General features: G+C 41.6%; 1 protein-coding gene across 4 annotated transcripts in view; it reads right to left on the bottom strand.

The window, feature by feature from the left end:
* The window catches only part of blnk (B cell linker), a 205,908-nt gene that overhangs the window by 161,391 nt on the left and 23,479 nt on the right, over positions 1-21,038 (bottom strand). For all 4 annotated transcript variants that reach the window (XM_072557699.1, XM_072557701.1, XM_072557702.1 and 1 more), the window contains one exon: positions 772-818. In XM_072557699.1, the coding sequence (XP_072413800.1) occupies positions 772-818 (47 nt within the window). The remainder of the gene's footprint in view (positions 1-771; positions 819-21,038) is intronic.

The raw sequence follows: 21,038 nt of genomic DNA, 5'->3' as shown, positions 1-21,038 counted from the left end.
TCTGTGCTGGCCTCGTCATTTTTTCTTGTGTGAATGCACCTTGATTTTGAGAGTGAATTTTCACACTTCAGGTGTTTTCTGAATGGAGGTTTGTGCTTTGTTTTGATTTCAACTTATCAGGAAGTCTGGTTGTGTCTATTCTTGAAGATCACAGCACTCAAAAGATTTAAATATTCCTTAAAACTCATTACGAACAATCAAGTGATGAGAAAGATGTCATTCCAACCCACGCTCCCAACCATTAACACATTTTATTCCCATCCACTTGTGGTGCGCCATTCTGAGCCCAGCTGCAAATATACGAGGCAGGAAAAATATGGATGTACCGCTCTCTATATACCAGGACACCAGTCCACCCACATGCTAAAACACCAGCCTGTTCCACAAAATGCCATCAGCTTGATATGCTGATGACTGGCAACAGATTCACCAGCAACTTCTATTCATTCAGTATAAACCTGATGATTGGCAGTCTCTTCAAAAGTAACTCCACTCACACCACTCCTTCAAGACACTATTAAAAACTCGTGCTGCACATGAGATTTCAGTTAATTCTTCTTTAGCTCTTCCTGTCTGCTGTGCTCTTATAAAGTGCCAGTCTCCCAGCTTGACAGATGATCACAGAAAATGCAAGCTGTTTGCTATTCCATCATATGCAGTTAAAAAGCATCAATCTACTAATCTTCACAGGACACAGAACACTCATCACTAGCTACAGAATAAAGTAGTGAGGAACAACAAAGGATTAACAGAGACCAAAATTCCACTCACGGGTAGTTTATCACATTGAATCGGTTCTGGAGAAGATCTAATGAATTCTGAAAAAAAGAGAAAGATATTTATTTGTAGCTATTGTTCATAGTTGCTTTGTGAAATATTTCATACAACAAAGCAATTTCCATTAAGATCAAAAATAATTAATGACATCACATTGTATAAAAGGTTAGGTTTATTACTGGCAAAATCAATGCATGTCAAACTTCAGACCAGTAGCTTGCTTATAGAGATGTCTTTACTGAGATCTAGGTGCATTAAAAGGTTTTTATTGCTTTAAAAGGATAAAAATATTATTTTGGTAGCTTTTGTGACAGCTCAATTATTATATTCCATAATATGGCTTTGAGAAATACAACAATTGGCATGTTAAAGACGGAAACCATCTAAATGCAATTCAGAGAATTGAAGTGTTTTTTGTTGCCAGTCTAAACTGTGCCAGCTCATCAAAAAGTGTGTGGGGGAATGAATATTGGGGACCATATTCCTAACTGTTGTGGAAAAATACATATACAGATGTTGGAGGAACTGGCATATTGTTGCCCCATTTTCCCCCAAACCAATGAATAACCTCAAACTTGGAAAGGGAAAAGCAAAAGAAGAGTTTTGATTAAATTCAACAGAGGGGTATGCATGGAATGGACTACCAAACAAGGCACTAGTTGCTGATTATATGAATAAGTTCAAGAGGGATTAGTTCAAGAGGATTAGTAGCTGGAGAAAAATCTAGTCAAAAGATATGAAAGGCATCGTTTCTCTTACATTGAAAAAGCAACATGAATGACAATGGTCTTTTAAGAACCTGTGATAATATTTCAAGACACAATTTTTGATCTCGATTGTTCTCTCTAATTATTAAATTATTGGTTAAAATGTGGCTTTTTGTCAATCTTTTTGTTATGTCTCCTCATATTTCTTCAGTGTCAAATCTTGCCTGATCATATTTTTGGGAAATGTCTTGAGAAACTTTACTCCTTTAAAGATGCAATTACTACAGTAAATTATTAAGGTATTTTAATGTTAACTTCACCAATGTGTTATTTATGTTGCAACAGAGGCTCAATTTCCAAACATACAGAATGAAAAGTGAATATATAAATTAGATTTGTGTACATTTCAGAAAATAATCCTTGTTAGTCCAAATTCCCTGCTGTCACATTGCTTGACAATATCTTCTCGAAACACATTGATGAAGATAGTGCTGTGGATGTGGTGTACATGGATTTTAGAAAGGCACTTGATTAGGTTCCCCGTGATAGGCTCATTCAGAAAGTAAGGAGGTATGGGAGACAGCAAAACCTGTCTGTCTGCCTGGATACAGAATTATCTGGCTTGTAGAAGACAGAGGTGGTGGCAGGTGGAAGGTATTCAGCCTGGAGATTGGTGATCAGTCGTGTTCTGCAGAGATCACTTCTAGGACCTTTGCTCTTTGTGAGGTTTATAAATGACTAGGATAAGTAAGTGGAAGAGTGGGTTAGTAACTTTGCTGATGACCTGAAGATTGGTGGAGTGGTAGGATAGTGTGGAGGGCTGTTGTAGGTTGCAACGAGACATGGACAAGATGCAGAACTGGGCTGATAAGTGGCAGATGGAGTTCAGCCTGGAAAAGTCATTCACTTTGGAAGGTCGAATTTGATTGCAGAATACAGGGCTAAAGACCTTTCTTCATAAGACAGCTAGGGCTTTTTTCATTGGAGTGAAGGAGGATGCGAGGTGACTTGATAGAAGCATACAAGATGACGAGAGGCATAGCTAGAGTGGATTGCCAGAGACTTTTTCCCAGGGTGAAAATGGATAGCACAAGGGGCATAACTTTAAGGTGATTGGAGGAAGGCTATGGGGAGATGTCAGAGGTAGGTTCTTCACACACAGAGTGATGGGTGCGTGGAATGCATTGCCAGCAGTGGTAGTAGAGTCAGTTACAGTAGGGAGGTTGTTTGGATAGGCACATGGAAGATAGTATAATGAGGGTATGTAGGTTAGTCTGATCTGGGAGTAGGATAACAGGTTAGCACAACATCGAGGGCCGCAGGGCCTCTACTGAGCTAAACTGTTGTATGTTCTATACCCTCACAAGGAGAGTGATCGCATGTCACTGTCATATTTTACAATATGAACACTGCATTCAGAAGTTGAGGGGACAGAAACTGGTGAAGCACAGACTAATATTTTCCATTTTCTAGTTAAAATGCGAGTTTGAGCTCCACAGTGAGCCGGACACTCATACCATCAAGAGTTACAATAAAGACCCTCAGATCAAGTGATCAGCCAGTGAGCTTCTCTGCCAATCATTTCCAAGGAAAGCAATGTCTCATGCAGCTGAAGCTGGCCTTTGGAAGCACCAAGGGGATTGACTTTCAGTAACCGCCACTCTAGATCCTATCAGTGTCTGCCAGAATTGAAGAGGTTCAGGCCTCCCCACCCCACCCTGGCAGGCAGGCAGGCAAGCAAAACCAATCACTGCCACTGTTCCTGCCTTTTGGAATCAGAGCCAATCAGGCTGGTTGCAGCTAGGGAATCTTAAGTAGCTGTTAACTGGTTACTTAAGGACCTTGATTGGGATGGGTTGGAAAGTTAATCCATTTGCCATCCCACCCACAAAGTTCCTGGTTGGGAGTGGGCATCTCCCTAGTGACTAGCTGCCTGATTATTTGCCTTTCCCAACATCTTCCTGACCACTTCTTTGATGGGCAAAGTCCTGGGCACAAAACTAGGGGGACAATGATGTAAGAAGTAGAGAAAGATGAAGGAGACAGAGTTGTTTCAAAAAGAAACTACGTGATTAGGTTTCACCATAAAATGTTCTGTACTGGGATTAAACCATATCTCAAATCAGTAATAACCATTTGATTCAATGTGACTTGTAAGCCTTTCATTTCCTGCGTCAAGCTATTTATAGAGAGGTAATACTGTATGGTCAACTGATTGGCAACAGTTGAAAAAGAAACAGAGTAAACTGATAAACTATTGTTCCTATTTGATTTCAAGTTATTCCTAGCTGAATTATATCACATTAAGCCGATTTATGTTGTTCATTGTTGGAAAGAATCACCTTTCTTCTAGTTAAAATATTCTAACTTTTTGAAAAGTTTTTAAAATATTTAACTGATTCTCTAATTAGGGCATTATGGCTCATGAATAGATTTTAAAACGCTAATGCTAGTGGCAGCGAACATCTGATTTAGTGCCTTGTAGAATATTGATGTGTGACAGCATCACTTTTGGGATATGCCATTGTACACTGTAAAGTACAAATATGTCCTCTGCCCCCTTGGCTCTGTTGTTCTCATAATGGAATAGAAACTTTTGGTAAATATTCGTCCAACACCAGAGGGTAACTTTGACTATGAATGATTAGTGAGATCATGTGATGATTAATCAGTAATCTGTTTCACAGAGATGTAAAAAGACTGCCAATTTATTTTCAAGTGACCTGCACAATTCCACAAAGTCAAAATTACCCTCCAGAAGTTTCTTTTTTTGGCAGACTTTGCTAAATCTGAAACAAAAGCAGACAGTATAGCAATGTCACAGTGAATTTCCACACTACTCTCCTGTTTAATAATGGTTTAGATTAGAGTGGTGCTGGAAAAGCACAGCAAGTCAGGCAGCATCCGAGGAGCAGGAAAAAAAATCGATGTTTCAGACAAAAGTCCTCCATCAGGAATGAAGTCCCATTTAATAATGTCACATGAACAGCTTGATTGTCTTAAATTACTCCACGCTGGTATACAACATGGTACCACTCCCTCCGCGATTCCCTCGTCAGGTCCCCCCCCACCACCAACCCAACCTCCACTCCTGGCACCTTCCCCTGCAACCGCAAGAAATGCACAGAACCCCACTGGTCCTCACCTACCACCCCACCAACCTCCAGATACATCGTATCATCCTTCATCATTTCCGCCACCTCCAAACAGACCCCACCATCACCAAGGATATATTTCCCTTCCCTCCCCTCCCCTATCAGCGTTCTGGAAAGATCACTCCCTCCATGACTCCCTAGTCAGGTCCACACACCCCACCAACACAACTTCCACCCCCGACACCTTCTCCTGCAACTGCAAGAAATGCAAAACTTGCGCCCACACCTCCCCCCTCACTTCCCTCCAAGGCCCCAAGGGATCCTTCCATATCTGTCACAAATTCACCTGCACCTCCACACACATCATTTAGTGCATCCGCTGCACCTGATGTGGCCTCCTCTACATTGGGGAGGCAGGCCACCTACTTGCGGAACGTTTCAGAGAACACCTCTGGGACACCCGCACCAACCAACCCAACCACCCCGTGGCTGAACACTTCAACTCCCCCTCTCACTCCACCAAGGACATGCAGGTCATTGGCCTCCTCCATTGCCAGACCATGGCAACATGACACCTGGAGGAAGAGCGCCTCATCTTCCACCTAGGAACCCTCCAACCACAAGGGATGAATGCAGATTTCTCCAGCTTCCTCATTTCCCCTCCTCCCACCTTATCTCAGTCCCAACCCTCAGACTCAGCACCACCTTCTTGACCTGCAATCTTCTTCCCGACCTCTCCGCCTCTCCGCCCCCCCCACCCCCTCTCTGGCCTATCACCCTCACCTTAACCTCCTTTCACCTATTGCATTCCCAACGCCCCTCCCCCAAAGTCCCTCCTCCCTACCTTTTATCTTAGCCTGCTTGGCACACCTTCCTCATTCCTGAAGAAGGGCTTATGCCCGAAATGTCGATTCTCCTGCTCCTTGGATGCTGCCTGACCTGCTGCGCTTTTCCAGCAACACATTTTTCAGCTCATAACATGATAGTAGCCACACTTTACTGGATCTGTCTTTAAACTGATTCAATCTGAGACACTAATGTCCAATAAATTATCCTGACTTACTATTTTTGACAACAACACAAGATTTGATATTACTTTACATCTAGAATATCATAAACTGCACCATTCTGATTGCAGCAGTTCAAGTACTTTCTGCTCATTTTATAGGTTGTAAAAGGTTTGCACAATTAGAAATTTTATGAAATAGTGAGGCTGATTTTTTTGCAAAGTTTTGCTCCCAAAAATCATTCTTTCCCCCACTGCTTGATGTGATTGGGGCATGCATATCATTAACTGAACAGTAGAACATAGAGTAATGGGCATGAACCTACGGTAGCTTTGCATTCCAAGGTCTTTTCTTGCATTGAATTTCTATTCTTCAATGGAAAGTGTTAGAGCAACTCAACCAGCTTCTTCAGTTCTAATGGGTCTATGTAAAGTTGAGACTTGTGTCAGTGGATTTCTACCCTAACTGTGCAATTCAATGCCTATCTCCAAATGCTACAATAGCTAAGGCCCAGAATTTGACCTTCCAATCCGAGCCACAGTTCAACACCAGCTCAACAGAACTTACAGCCTTAGTTTCTGCCTTACACTGGGCAGGAAGAAATGGAACCCACTGCTAGGCCTCAGAGACTCATGATCATGTATCCAGTACCCTCTTGTCAAGAAAACATCCAATGTCAGTTCCAATTGACTAATTAGCAACAGATAAAAGTAGTGAGAGCCGGTTTGACTGTCAACATGGTCTGCATTCTAGGACTGCCTGCCCAATTCAGTGAAAGTCTAACACTCACATAATGACTATCCACAAAAGTCATAGTGATAGCCCTACCTGCTTCAAAGTCCACCGTTGTACAAGGTAATGGCTCTGAAAGAGTTTATGTTGAAGTTACATTAAGCTCCACTCCATCTGATAATGTCCATAGTCTTTGGGTGGAGAATCAGGCAGGCTAGCACAAGGTCCCACTAGAGACAGACATGTCATTTCTTGCTCTTGACAATTTTTTTAGTAATTATTCCTAATTAGTAACTATGCTATCACACATCATGCATAACAAACGGCAGTTAGTTAAGTGCCTGTTCTTATAAACAGTAATGGTCTATCTTCCAACATGAAACATTATCTTAGACATAGTATAGAAATGAAAACTGATTGGGTGGATCATCACCATGAACGACATTATTTTGCTTTTATAAGTTTCCATTTCATTGTATAAGTTTCCATTAACCATTATTTTGCCTTTTTTTGTTACAGAGTCCCATTAGGGGCTGTTTAACCCAGTTTATTTTGTTTAAAAAGAATAGAAAAGTAGAATGGTGGCAACAAACTACTTCAGCCATGAGCTGCCAGTGGTTGGTAGCTCAGAGCTCAATACAAACATGACTGTTTACTTGACTCAGTGACAGTGAACCAGTCAGATGATGACTGCCCACCCACCTCTGCAACAATGTATCAATTTGAATGTAGCTGGATCAGGTTGAACAGGAGATGTGCACGCATGTATTGAAAATAGTTCCATGTCTCGAGGAAATTGCTGCTCAGGACTGCCAAATTAATATTGAAGAAAAGCAAAATGCAGAAACCCATATGTTTAGTTGTATAACTATCAGCATTAGAAGCAGTCTATAAAAGGCTGATTGGGTTGATCCTGGGTATGGAGGGACTATCTTATAAAGGAGGTTGAGAATTTAGGCCTGTGAAGTATGAGAATGAGAAGGGACCTTCTTGAGATTCACGGAGAACTTGACAAGGAGCTTGCTTCCACTTGCAGGAGTGTCTAGGACCAGTAGGGATAATCTTAAGTGTAAGAGTTTCCACATTTAAGACAAAAATGAAGGGAATTTCTTCTTTCGGGGGTAGTCAGTCAATCTGTGGAATTCTTTACCGCAGAGAACTGCGGAGGCAATGTCATTATGTATATTCAAGGATGAGATCGACAAATTTTTAATCAGCAAGAGTCATAGAATTTTTAAAATATGGAAAAAGGCTCTTTGGCCCTCATGTCCATGCTAGTCATTAAGCATCTCTCTATTCTAATCCTATGTCCCAGCACTTGGTCCAAAGCTTTATGTGTTACAGTGCTTCAGTATTCAGCGAATTATTTCTTCAATGTCTTGAGGGTTCCTCCCTCTACTCACACTCAAAATGTTCTCTAAACTTGCAGTTTGTCTTAAAAATTTGTTCCCTGCTTACTGACCCCTGACTAAGGGTTTCCCTATAAATCCATATATTCCTTTAATGACCTTTTACATCTCATCTACTCAAAGGAAATTAAACCCAGCTTACATAGTCTCCCTTCATAACTGAATTGCTCCAGCCCAAGCAACATCCTGGTGAATTTCCTCTGAACCCTCTTTAGCGCAATCATATCCTTCCTACAATGTGGTGACCGTAGCTGAATATAATAGTTCAGCTGTAGCCTAACAGTATTTACAGCTCCATCATAGCCTCCATGTTCTTCTATTCAATGTCTTGACTAATAAAGTATCCCCTATACCTTCTTAACTGTTGCCTTTAAGGATCAGTGGACATATACACCAAGGTCCCTCTGATTCTCAGTACTCACTAGGTCCTACCAATTAACATGTACAAAGCAAGGGAGTACATCTTCCCAAAATGCAGCATTTCACACTTTTCCAGAATAAATTCATTTTCTGCTGTTTAGCTCATCTGACCATTCCATTATTCCACCCCTCTGACCATCCCATGTATATTGTCCCGTAATGAAACATCCTTACTATTTCATTATACTAGCAATTCTTGGGTCATCTGCAAACTTACTTACATACTTCCTACATTCACGACAAAATTATGCACATACACTTCAAACAGCTAGCGACCCAATGTGGAATCCTGAGGTATGCCATTAGACACAGATTCCAGTCACAAAAGAACCTCTGACCATCTCCCTCCGCTTCTGGCTACTAAGCCAATTTTGGATCAACTTTGCCAAATTGTACTAATGCCCATGGCCTCTTAGCATCATAACCAGTCTGACGAGATCTTTTCAAAACCCTTATTGAAATCCATGTAGATGGCATCAATGTGGAGTTAGTGGATTATCAGATCAGCCATGATTTCATGGAATGCAAGAGCAGCCTTGAGGGGTTGAACGGCTTGTGTCTTCTCCTACATCTCACGGTCTTTTGGCCAAACATCGATACAATAAAATTTTTTTGTGTAGCCATAGCTTTGCTAAATTTTTATAACACAAGCCATAGGCAGGGAATAGGATGGGTGCTGGTCTTTGCAAATAAATGGTTGAAAACCTCTTGGTGCTAAAAGATACTGGAAATAAATGTTAGCTATTACATGGCAATTTGAGCACTTATTCAAACTTAACAGTGGTAACAAGGGTAATAGAAGGCAGAATGTTCAAAGCATTGAGTATCAGACATCTAACATTAAAGTGCTTAAATTCTTGTGCTTTCTATTTTGGATATAACAATGCAGACGAAAAGGGACTGTTGTCCAGCATACCCCTCTCCTTTCTTTCTTCAAATGTGTGGCGGTTTTCTAAGGCAGGCAGAGATGAGCGTTTGCAGCTACAGGCTTAAACCTGCCACCAATAAGAACTGAACCACTATCCCATCTATTTTTTGTGATGTTATGATCAGAGATCATAGATAAGGGAACTACCCAGAAGGTTGGCACAGGAATTGAGCCAGTAGATCACTGAAGAGGACACGCCAAGCTAAAATCAGAATGACCTGTTTGATATTTGCACATAGATAGCAGCGGTTTCGGAAATGTGATCGTTCCTGGTGATGTTAGCGCTGCTCCATTTCAAAATGTAAAGTTTTAGAAATATTCACCTTTCGTCCACATGGTGGCAGCAATTCTTTTATGTGACAGCTGAGAAATGAACAAAGCAAAGCTACAAATCGTCCCCTCTTGAAAAGCAATGGGGAGGGTGGCGAGAGGGAAGTTAATTGGGCAGGTTGACATCAACCAGTTGCCACTGGAATGACCTTCTGAGCAGGGAGACCCAAGCTCGACCAACTGAGGCCCTTAAGTGGTAAACAAGCATCCATTTAAGGGCCTCGTCCCATCTGAGTTTTAATTATTCCAGCTCCAGGCAAGAGGAGAAAGAGTCAGCCTACCACAGTGGTAAACCAGTGTGGATAGTCTGAATCTTTTTAGATGGGTAGGTGGGGTGTGGGATGAATGGGGGCATCCTTTGACCTAGATGTGAGATTGAAGGACTGTACCCAGGACAGGAGGTTGCCTGCTTCGTGACAGACAGTCATAATTTTTGGCTTCCAAAAGTCTGACCAGCTGAAGAATAGCCACCAAAACTTGTAAAAAGTCACCCTGGGTGGTTTTCCAGTTAGTGCTCTGCAAACCTTTCTGGACAAGTGATCCATGGACATACACAGTTACTGGATGAAATTTTAGTAGTGATCAGACTTGAAGCTATTTGATGGAAAACATCTGCCATCTTCCCATGATACATTTCTCTCATGTTGTTGGAGGAGGAGGATTAGGTAGCGCAGGTCTTTCACTTCCCTGTGAGGCAGGAGTTCCAGCTTGTTACAACCTTAAACAATCAAATGCTTCCCTTCGTGGCTGAACTTCCTTTATGGGTTAGTCTAGCCCAACAAACTGAATATATAACAACATTAATTTTACCTGATTTTAATTCTATTATTTAATTAAATAAACATTTGGTGCACAGCATCTCAAAAAGAAAATGCATCAATGATGGGCATCTGAGAATTATAGAGTGAATTATCCAGAGAGATTGGCGTCCGGGCTTGTGAAGAGGGGTGAGTGGAAATGTCCACAAAAAAATAAAAGTAAAGAATAATGTTTCTCGAAATATAGACAAGGGAATATTGATGCTAAAGTAGATGGGAGCATGACCCCAGTCATACTCAATAGTCATACCCAGTGATCAATAGTCAATGTTGTTACAAGTACTAGCATGGAAAAATTAAACCACAAAATACAATAAGGATGTCAACGCGCTTTAGGGGAGATCCTGTTATTTTAAGAAGAAGAATTAGAAAAAGTAACCTATTTCCATCAGGTGTTTAAGTTCACAGAACTCAGCAGCCTCACCTTCTCAATTACTAAGCCATTTCTCTAAAAGCTAGATAAAAGGACTTCACATTGGTCACAGACTTTACATTCCCACAGTTAAGAGTTTTAAACTCAAAAGGATTTAATGCCTCTTCTCAAATTTTCTTGCTGAATTGAAATAAAGAAATCTCTTTAACTACCCATACCATACAAGATCATTGACTTTCTGGTATAATGATATAATTCCAGTGCACCCCAAAAGGAAAGTGCACCAAACAAATTCCATAATCAATTATAAATATCATAGATATAAAATTGCAATTCAGTTGATGATATTTTTCATACACCACCTAAGACTTTATGTCAACATGTAGATCTATAAACAGAAAACAGTGCTACTCACAGAAAGTATGTATGTATTTCCTTACTGCCAAAAACACTTTGTTTGTGTGAAGGAGGTACAGCATGTATTTTCTTAACCTTTGAAATTTGTCAGTCTGTGGAAGAATTTCAGCACCAAGCAGTTGTGTTTTAAAATAAAGCAGGTTAACTGTTCTCATGCACTTAACCAGAAAAAAAATGTGATAGCTCACATGTACAAAGATTCGATATGTGAGAGTGCAATGTACCATTATAGTTTATAATTATCTCAGGAGGGCACTTGAATGCAGTGATAGTGTCCATACCTCAGAGCCAGGAGGTTTGGGTTCAAGTCCCACCTGCTGAAGTGTGTAATAACATCTCTGAACAGGTAGATTAGAAAATATCTACAATTGTCTCAGTCTTTGATTAACAGTCTCTCGTACGGTGGGCTTATAATTCAGTGGATACTTCTGATGCTTTCAAGTTGAAGTTCAGTGCTTGTAAACAAAAGGATTCCCAGCAGGTAATGAAGTTGCTGGTAACCAAAATTCTGGGTGATTGGTTTTCAGGTGAACTTGAAATTTGAACAGCATGGGTGAGTCCTTCCCTCTGCTGTGACTCTTATTTTCAAGGTATTACAGATCATTATCTTTGCTGACTTGCAGCTAATTTGTGATCTGGCTTTCTGACCAATGAACTGCTAATTAAATTACTCTCTGGTGGAGCTGCCTGCAAACAACTTTTACTGATTTTTAAAAGTTGACCAAAGACGTTGCAGCATCACCAGATGAGTTTTCACATGTTTGATAGTCCCTTCCAAACAAGGTAGTGGTAATCATATTATTTCCAATATCCTGGTTTGTGACTTACAGTTTTTGAGATGCTTCACAGATTGTGAGACCATGGAAGGTTGATAGTCTCCATTCACTTCCATGTGTTGACAACGGAGTTTAGATTTCTGCATTTTGTTCAAAATGAACCTTGGAAACAGAAATACTGGGGATTCCATAGTCTCTTTGTGTTGATCCATCCTTGAACAATGACTTACGTGAATTTCCTGGACAGCTGTCCATATTAAGACTTAAGACATGGTCTTGTCTTTACTTCAATTGCCAAAAGTTTGCATGACTTGGGGCTGTCAAGATTGTGGTGCTGGAAAAGCACAGCTGGTCAGGCAGCAACTGAGGAGCAGGAGAGTTGACATTTCGGGCATAAGCCCTTCATCAGAAATGACTTGGGGTAGCAATCTTAAATGGCGAGTTAGTATCAATGTATGAACTGTATGTTCGCAATATTAACTTTGCATTTGGTATGCCAAAATGAAAACATTAAAAGGATCTGGTCATTACCACATTGCTGTTTGTAGATGCTTCCCATGCATAACTTGATCGCTGCATTTCCTACTGCACTGCTGGGGGGATGCCAACAATGCCAAATCATTACTGAACCAATTTCCCAATCAGACTTGGATTATTGTCATTGGGAGGGAGACTGAACAGAGGACAGTGAACACAAAATTGGCACCAACATAATGCACGAAGCCTCCAACTTCCATCTGTAAAACTGGAACATTTTGAGGGTCAGGAGTTGTTGGGTGAGTGAACTAATGTATATTAATGAGCAGGCAATACACATGTAAGGAGCTTATTAGGATCTCAACTTTGAATCTTTTCAAGTTTTCATTAAGGTGAACAGCCTTCAGGAGCTGTCACATCCAGACTAACAACGTAGCAAGGTAGGCAGTGTTTTGAATGGGAAAGATTGACTAATGGGTAGAGTGAAGAGCGAACTAATCGCCAGAGAGTTAAACAAAAAGAGCAATTTCTCAAATTTCTGCTCTAACCCGAGATCAAGTTTTCCACCTGCCCTCCAAAATGTAAAAAAATCTTGATCCTTTCAGCTTTTCAAACTTCGATGTTCTGGTCCAAACTGTAACCACAGTAAATGCACCCAAAGTTAATCAGGGCAGCGCGATGGCTCAGTAGTTAGCACTGCTGCCTCATAGTACCAGGGACCCAGGTTTGAGTCCATCCTCAGGTGACTGTCGTGTGAAGTTTGCATGTTCTCCCCGTGTCTGCTTGGGTTTCCTCCGGATGGTTTGGTTTTCTCCCACAGTCCAAAGATGTGCAGGTTAGGTGCACTGGTCATGCTAAGTTGCCCATATTTGTCCAGGGATAATGTAGGTTCAGTGGATTACTTATGTGAAATGTAGAGTTTAGGAATTGGGCGCGATGCTCTTCAATGGGTCAATGTGGACTCTGAGCCGAACGGTCTGCGTCCACACTGGAGGGAGTCCATGATTCCATGAGAAGAGGGCCTGCATTTCTGATGATCCCATTGCTCTCCCTGCCCTCAGTAACCCCTCAGCCATGAATTAATCAGCAAAGCTGAGCTTGACCAAATTAACAGCTCACCTCCACTTACTTTCAGTAAGTTCTCCTTCCTATCAGGGCCAGGGTTATAACCTATAAACAAACACACTCCTGACTCCTGCCTCCACCTGAAAAGTTTTAGTTTAAACCATAAACTGGCAATAAAACATCCACCAGCCATTTGAACAATTTTCACTATAACATCTTTAAAACATCTGGCTAATAGAAAAAAAACACTTTTACACCAACTACTGCACATTTCACCCTTTTCTCTTTGTGTCCTTTCCAAATTTTGATTCTTCTATACTGATAGGTGGGCAAAAAAAGTCTGTGATCAGGCATAGAGACACATGAAAAGAATCAGAGTTTGCTTTCTCTCTACTGGCATCCATTAGGTCACAGATTCTATTGAGCTAAAGGGTGGCATGAACCAAGGGATGAGCAAAGACACTGGTACTCTGTGGGAATCCACTGTAGGGGTTTGATTTTGTTCCACTTCAGCAGGTGATTCCCACACTAAGGACAGTAACTGAGTACCCTGGAACAATCAGATACATTCATTACATTTATAACGAATAAGACTCTTGTTTGTATCTTATATCAATACTGCCAATACAGTTTGCCTCCAAACGTGTACCTTTCCTATAAAAGGTCTTTATCCAAGCTGGTTGCTCATATGCCAGTCTAAGCAATATTTTGATGCAGTAATGTTTATCATATTCCTGCATTTGCCTTTTCCTGGATTTGTGTTACTTTTGGAAAGGGTCCGAATGCTCCTTGTATTTTCTCTCATACCCAAGATACTGAAGATCATAGAATCCTTACAGTGCAGAAAAAGATCATTTGGCCCATTGATTCTGCACCCACCCTTCGAAGAGCATCCCATCCAAACCAGCACCCCACTTGTAACCCTATATTTACCATAGTGAACTTACCTCACCTGTACATCCCCGAAAACCATGGGGCAATTTACCCTGGCCAATCCACTAACCTGCACACGTTTGGATTGGCAGTGTAGAAAATTGAGCTTTAATCTACATCCCATTAGCAATTCTGATAGGGTCAGTACTAACAAGGGCAGAGTAGTGCGGCACATGAATGCAGCGATCAGAAAATCTTGATTTTCTTTTAGATATTCTGAACTCCAGGTGAATTGCTGACATGCTGTAAGTCAGGGCCTTTGCAAATGCTGCAAGCATCTCATGAGTAAACGGTGGTCAGAAACAGCAACACCCAGACCAACATGCATGGCAGACAGCTCTCTAAAAGCTTCTCAACATTGATATCAGTTTAACCTCAAACCATCTTGATTAGCCACGATGAGGTAAGAGTGGCTTTCATACATGAAAAGATCCATGCCCACACAGGCCCAGAGTTTGGCAGTCAATTCCGCAGGAACAAAAAGGTTCCTGTCGATCATGTGTACAGCACACCTATTACAATTTGCAATAAAAGGTCTTCTGACTATTTCTAGAGTCATAGAGATTAACAGCATGGAAACAGACCCTTCAGTCCAATCCGTCCATGCCGACCAGATATCCCAACCCAATCTAGTCTAACCTGCTAGCACCTGGCCCATATACCCATCCAAATGCCTCTTAAATGTTGCAATTGTACCAGCCTCCACCACTTCCTCTGGCAGCTCATTCCATACACGTTCCACCCTCTGCGTGAAAAAGTTGCCCCTTAGGTCTCTTTTATCTTTCCCCTCTCACCCTAAACCTATGTCCTCTAGTTCTAGACCCCCCCTGAACCCAGGGATAAGACTTTGTCTATTTACCCTATCCATGCCACTCATGATTTTATAAACCTCTATAAGGTCACCCCTCAGCCTCCGACCCTCCAGTGAATACAGCCCCAACCTGTTCAGCCTCTCCCTGTAGCTCAAATCCTCCAACCCTGGCAACATCCTTGCAAATCTTTTCTGAACTCTTTCAAGTTTCACAATATTTTCAGATAGGAAGGAGACCAGAATTGCACGCAATATTCCAACAGTGGCCTAACCAATGTCCTGCACAGCCACAACATGACCTCCCAACTCCTGTGCTCAACACTCTGACCAATAAAAGGAAAGCATACCAACTGTCTTCTTCACGAACCTATCTACCTACGACTCCACTTTCAAGGAGCTATGAACTTGCACTCCAAGGTGTCTTTGTTCAGCAACACTCCCTAGGACCTTACCATTAAGTGTACAAGTCCTGCTAAGATTTGCTTTCCCAAAATGCAGCACCTCATATTTATCTGAATGAAACTCCATCTGCCACTTCTCAGCCCATTGGCCCATCTGGTCAAGATCCTATTGTAATCGGAGGTAATTTTCTTCACTGTCCACTCCACCTCCAATTTTGGGGTCATCTGCAAACTTACTAACAATACCTCTTATGCTCGCATCCAAATCATTTGTATAAATGACAAAAAAAAAAATGGAGGACCCAGCACTAACCAGTCGAATGCCACAGGTCGCCAGTCGGGAAAGCAACCCTCCACCACAGCCCTCTGTTTTCTACCTTTGAGCCAGTTCTGTATCCAAATGGCTAGTTCTCTCTTTATTCCAGGAGATCTAACCTTGCTAACCAGTCTCCCATGGGGAACGCCTTACTGAAGTCCATATAGATCACATCTACCGTTCTGCCCTCATCAATCCTCTTAGTTACTTCTTCAAAAAACTCAGTCAAGTTTGTGAGACATGATTTCCCACGCACAAAGCCATGTTGACTATCCCTGATCAGTTCTTGCCTTTCCAAATTCATGTACATCCTGTCCCTCAGGATTCCCTCCAACAACTTGCCCACCACCAACGTCAGGCTCACTGGTCTATAGTTCCCTGGCTTGTCCTTACCGCCCTTCTTAAACAGTGGCACCATGTTTGCCAACCTCCAGTCTTCCGGCACCTCACCTGTGACTATCGATGATACAAATATCTCAGCAAGAGGCCCAGCAATCACTTCTCTGTGGGACGCTAGAGTTCTCGGGTACAAGTGATCAGGTTCGGAGGACTTATCCAACTTTATGCATTTCAAGACATCCAGCACTTCCTCCTCTGTAATATAAGCATTTTTCAAGGTGTCACCATCTATTTCCCATGTTCTATATCTTCCATATCCTTTTCCACAATAAATACTGATGCAAAATACTCGTTTAGTATCTCCCCCATTTTCTGCGACTCCACACAAAGGCTGCCTTGCTGATCTTTGAGGGGCCCCATTTTCTTCCTAGTTATCCTTTTGTCCTTAATGTATTTGTAAAAACCCTTTGGATTCTCCTTAATTCTATTTGCCAAAGCTATCTCATGTCCCCGTTTTGCCCTCCTGATTTCCCTCTTAAGTATACTCCTACTTTCTTTATACTCTTCTAAGGATTCACTCGATCTATCCTGTCTATACCTGACATATGCTTCCTTCTTTTTCTTAACCAAACCCTCAATTTCTTTAGTCATCCAGCATTCCCTATACCTACCAGCCTTTCCTTTCACCCTAATAAGAATATACTCTCTCTGGATTCTTGTTATCTCATTTCTGAAGGCTTCCCATTTTCCAGCCATCCATGTACCTGCGAACAACTGCCCCCAATCCGCTTTTGAAAGTTCTTGCCTAAAACCGTCAAAATTGGCCTTCCTCCAATTTAGAACTTCAACATTTAGATCTGGTTTATCCTGTTCCATCACTATGTTAAACCTAATAGAATTATGGTCGCTGGCCCCAAAGTGCTCCCCCACTGACAACCTCAGTCACCTGCCCTGCCTTATTTCCCAAGAGTAGGTCAGGTCTTCTAGTAGGTACATCCACATACTGAATCAGAAAATGTTCTTGGACACACTTAACACTATGGCAGTCCCAGTCTATGTTTGGAAAGTTAAAATCCCCTACCATAACCACCCTGTTATTCTTACAGATAGCTGTTTCAAGATTCCGGTTCACTAATCCACCCTTTGCCCACCTGCTTCCATCTACTTTCCTTCTTGGTTTTACTTTGCTTCTGGTCTTTTCTTTCACTTTATTTTCCTTTCTTTTAGTCTTTTTTCTCTTCTTTCCTGTGATGGGTTGGTCAGCAGCACTGGCACGGCAATGAGAGCGAGCCACTAGTGGAATGATGGACATGGTTGCTCTCAGCAATGGAAGGTAGTGGCAGCAGGGACATTCTCCTGGTGATCAGAGGTGGTGGCAGTGACAGCGACAGCGACAGACAGTGACAGTGAGTACCTTCTCCCAGTGTTCGGGGTCAGCAGCAGTAAAGCTCCTCTACCGACCATGGATGGCGGCAACAGCAGCAGACTCTTCAAGATGGCGGCGTCGGCAAGCAGACATCTGCAACCGAAGGCTTGAGTTATAAAGAAAGGTTGGATAGGCTGGGATATTTTTTCACTAGAACGTGGGAGGTTCAGAGGTGATCTGATAGCAGTTTATAAAATAATGAGGGGTATAGGTAGAGTTGATGGTAGTGGTCTTTTCCCCAAGATGTGTGACCCAGCGGCGGTCTGGCCTGACAGCAGAGTCAAACGTTTGGTTGCGGGGCAGATGAGAGTTCAGTGGCATGAAAGTAGGCACAGTGGTGAAGAGACAGTGCCTAAAGCAGGGTGGTTGGTGGGCCTAGCACATGCAACAGCGAGGCAGTGGAGGTTTCCTTTGAGGCTAGGTACTGACATGGACAGGGTCAGAAAGACTGATATTCTGAACAAAGTTAAAGATCACACAACACCAGATTATAGTCCAACAGGTTTAATTGGAAGCACCCTAGCTTTCGGAGCGCCACTCCTTCATCAGGTCACAACCACCTGATGAAGGAGTGGCACTCTGAAAGCTAGTGTGCTTCCAATTAAACCTGTTGGACTATAACCTGGTGTTGTGTGATTTTTCACTTTGTCTACCCCAGTCCAACACAGTTATCTTCAAATCATGACGATATTCTGAACGTTTTACTTCATTTTATCTAATTTATTCAAATGAACTATAATGCTGGACTATTTATTTCATTTGTTTTGTTTCCTAAGTATTGATCTTAAGTACCTTTGTACCTAAGATGACACTGTAATGCAGCAACTGTATTCATTTGAATCTGTGCAAAGCTAATTTAAATTAAATATAGAGTCATAGAATCATATTGCACGGAGAAAGACCCTTTGGTCCAACCAGTCCATGCAGAGCTTAATCCCAAACTAAACTAGTCTCACCTGCCCGTTCCTGGCCCATATCCCTCCAAACCTTTCCTATTCTTGTATCCATCCAAGTATCTTTTAAACGTTGTAATTGTACCCACATCCACCACTTCCTCAGGAAGTTCAACCATCCTCAGTGTAAAAGATTCGCCTTTGTATAACACAAATGTGCCCCCACTCTTGAAAATCCCCATTTTGGGGAAAAGATAACTATCATCGACTCTTTCTATTCCTGTCATCATTTTATAAACTTTGATCAACCCACCTCTGAATCTCCCACACTCCAATATAAACATGTTTCAGCCTTTCTTCACAACTCAAGCCTTCCAAACTTGGCAAAATCCTGCTAAATCTCTTCTGAACCCTCTCCTGCTTGATAATATCCTTCCTATAACTGGGTGACTATAACTGGACACATTATTTCAGTAAAAGCCTCACCAATATCCTATACAACCTCAAAATAACATTGCAACTCTCATACTCAAAGGAATGAGTTGTTGCTCTACACTCACTTTCGCCTATATATTCTTGTTGAAAATCTGAAGAATGTTGTAGGCAATGAAGGAAGAATTACCTCAAGATCATTGTTATTATTGAAGATTTACTGGCTTTCAAAGTGCTACTTGTATTTGAAGTAAGTCATAGTGTTAGAGATATACAGCACAGAAACAAACTTCTCGGTCCAACCCATCCATGCCGACCAAATATCCTTAATTAATCTAGTCCCATTTGTCGGCATTTGGCCCTTATCCTCTAAGTCCTTCCTATCATATACCCATCCAGATGCCTTTTAAATGTTGCAAGTATACCAGCCTCCACCACTTTCACTGGTAGCTCATTGCATACATGTACCATCCTCTGTGTGAAAAAGTTGCCCCTTAGGTCCCTTTTAAATCTCCCCCCCCCCCCCCCTCCCCACCGCCCTAAATCTATGCCTTCTAGTTCTGGATTCCCCCACACCAGGGAAAAAACCTTGTCTATTCACACTAACCATGTCCCTCATGATTTTATAAAACCTCTTCAAGGTCACCCTTCAGCCTTCGATGCTCCAAGGAAAACAGCCCCAGCCTATTCAGCCTCTCCGTATAGGTCCAACCCTGTAACATCCTTGTAAATTCTTTCTGAATCCTTTCAAGTTTCAAAACATCCTTCCTGAGGGAGGCCAGAATTGCACACAATATTCCAAAATTGGCCTAACCAATGTCCTGCACAGTCACAACACGACATCTCAACTCCTATACTAAATGCTCTGACCAATAAAAGGTAAGCATACCAAACACCACCTTCACTATCCTATCTACCTGAGACTCCACTTCCAAGGAACTATGAACTTGCACTCTAAGATCATTAGGGGTCTAAGTCCTGCCTTGATTTGTCTTTCCAAATGCAGCATCTCATATCTATCTAAATTATACTCCAACTACCATCCTCAGCCCATTGGCCCATCTGACCAAGATCCCATTGATAACCTTCTTTGCGGTCCACTACACCTCCAATATTGGTGTCATCTACAAACTTACTAACTATACCTCTTATGTTCACATCAAAATCATTTATATAAATGACGAAAAGCAGTGGACCTTACACTGATCCTTGTGGCACACCATTGATCACAGGCCTCTAGTCTGAGAAGCAACCCTCCATCACCACCCTCTCTGTCTTCTACCTTCGAGTGAGTTCTGTATCCAAATGGATAGTTTCCCCCATGTTCCATGTGATCTAATCTTGATAATAAATGTAACAAGGAACATTATTGAATGCCTTATTGAAGTCCATATAGATCACAACCACCACACTGTCCTCATCAATTCTCTTCGTTACTTCTTCAAAAAACTCAATCAACTTAGTCTCCATGACAATGTGTACAAACCAAGACCAGACTATCCTTGGTGTGTAATACATATATATAATTATGCACTCAGGATCTCTCTTTTGTTTTTCCCTAATGAGCTAAAATTTGTTTTTTTTAGGCTAGTCCAGATGATGTGGTTACCTAAGCATCAGAATATACTTAAACACCAAAAAGATCACTGTCATATGTGAGTACAGCAACCTTCATTCAGAAAAGAACATTGGCTGATATCTGATATTTGTTTTGGACATATTGAATCACAAATTACAATATCTGAGGTGACAGTGTCGTACATAAGGCGGCAATTTTGTTCTCTTTTTTTCAGCCACTAAGAAGGCTGAAGGTATACGATTGGTCTCAATCATGACTCTGATGCCCAGAATTTAATCATAAAATCTTTCGCAGGCCTATGAAATGACTAAAGCCTATTTCTTGATTATGGCATTCTGGGTTTCCACAAGCAACACCACCTTGTAGGGTAATTACTGGGTTTTCAATACCCTCTAGCTGTTCCTGAAAAAGAACCACTCAAATATCAGTGGCTGAGAAATCTCCAGCGATAGAATGGGACATGATGGGTTGTAATGGGTTGAGACATTGGTAGATATCAGCAAGGCCGTTATCTTCTGAAAGACTGACTATTGCTGTACATCACAAACCATGCTTGTGATTTCTTTAAGAAACTTCT

Source organism: Chiloscyllium punctatum, chromosome 38 (assembly GCF_047496795.1).
Source record: "Chiloscyllium punctatum isolate Juve2018m chromosome 38, sChiPun1.3, whole genome shotgun sequence".
Classification (NCBI taxonomy): Eukaryota; Metazoa; Chordata; class Chondrichthyes; order Orectolobiformes; family Hemiscylliidae; genus Chiloscyllium; species Chiloscyllium punctatum.
The sequence above is the reverse complement of the archived record's forward strand: the minus strand, read 5'-3'. Positions and strand labels throughout refer to the sequence as shown.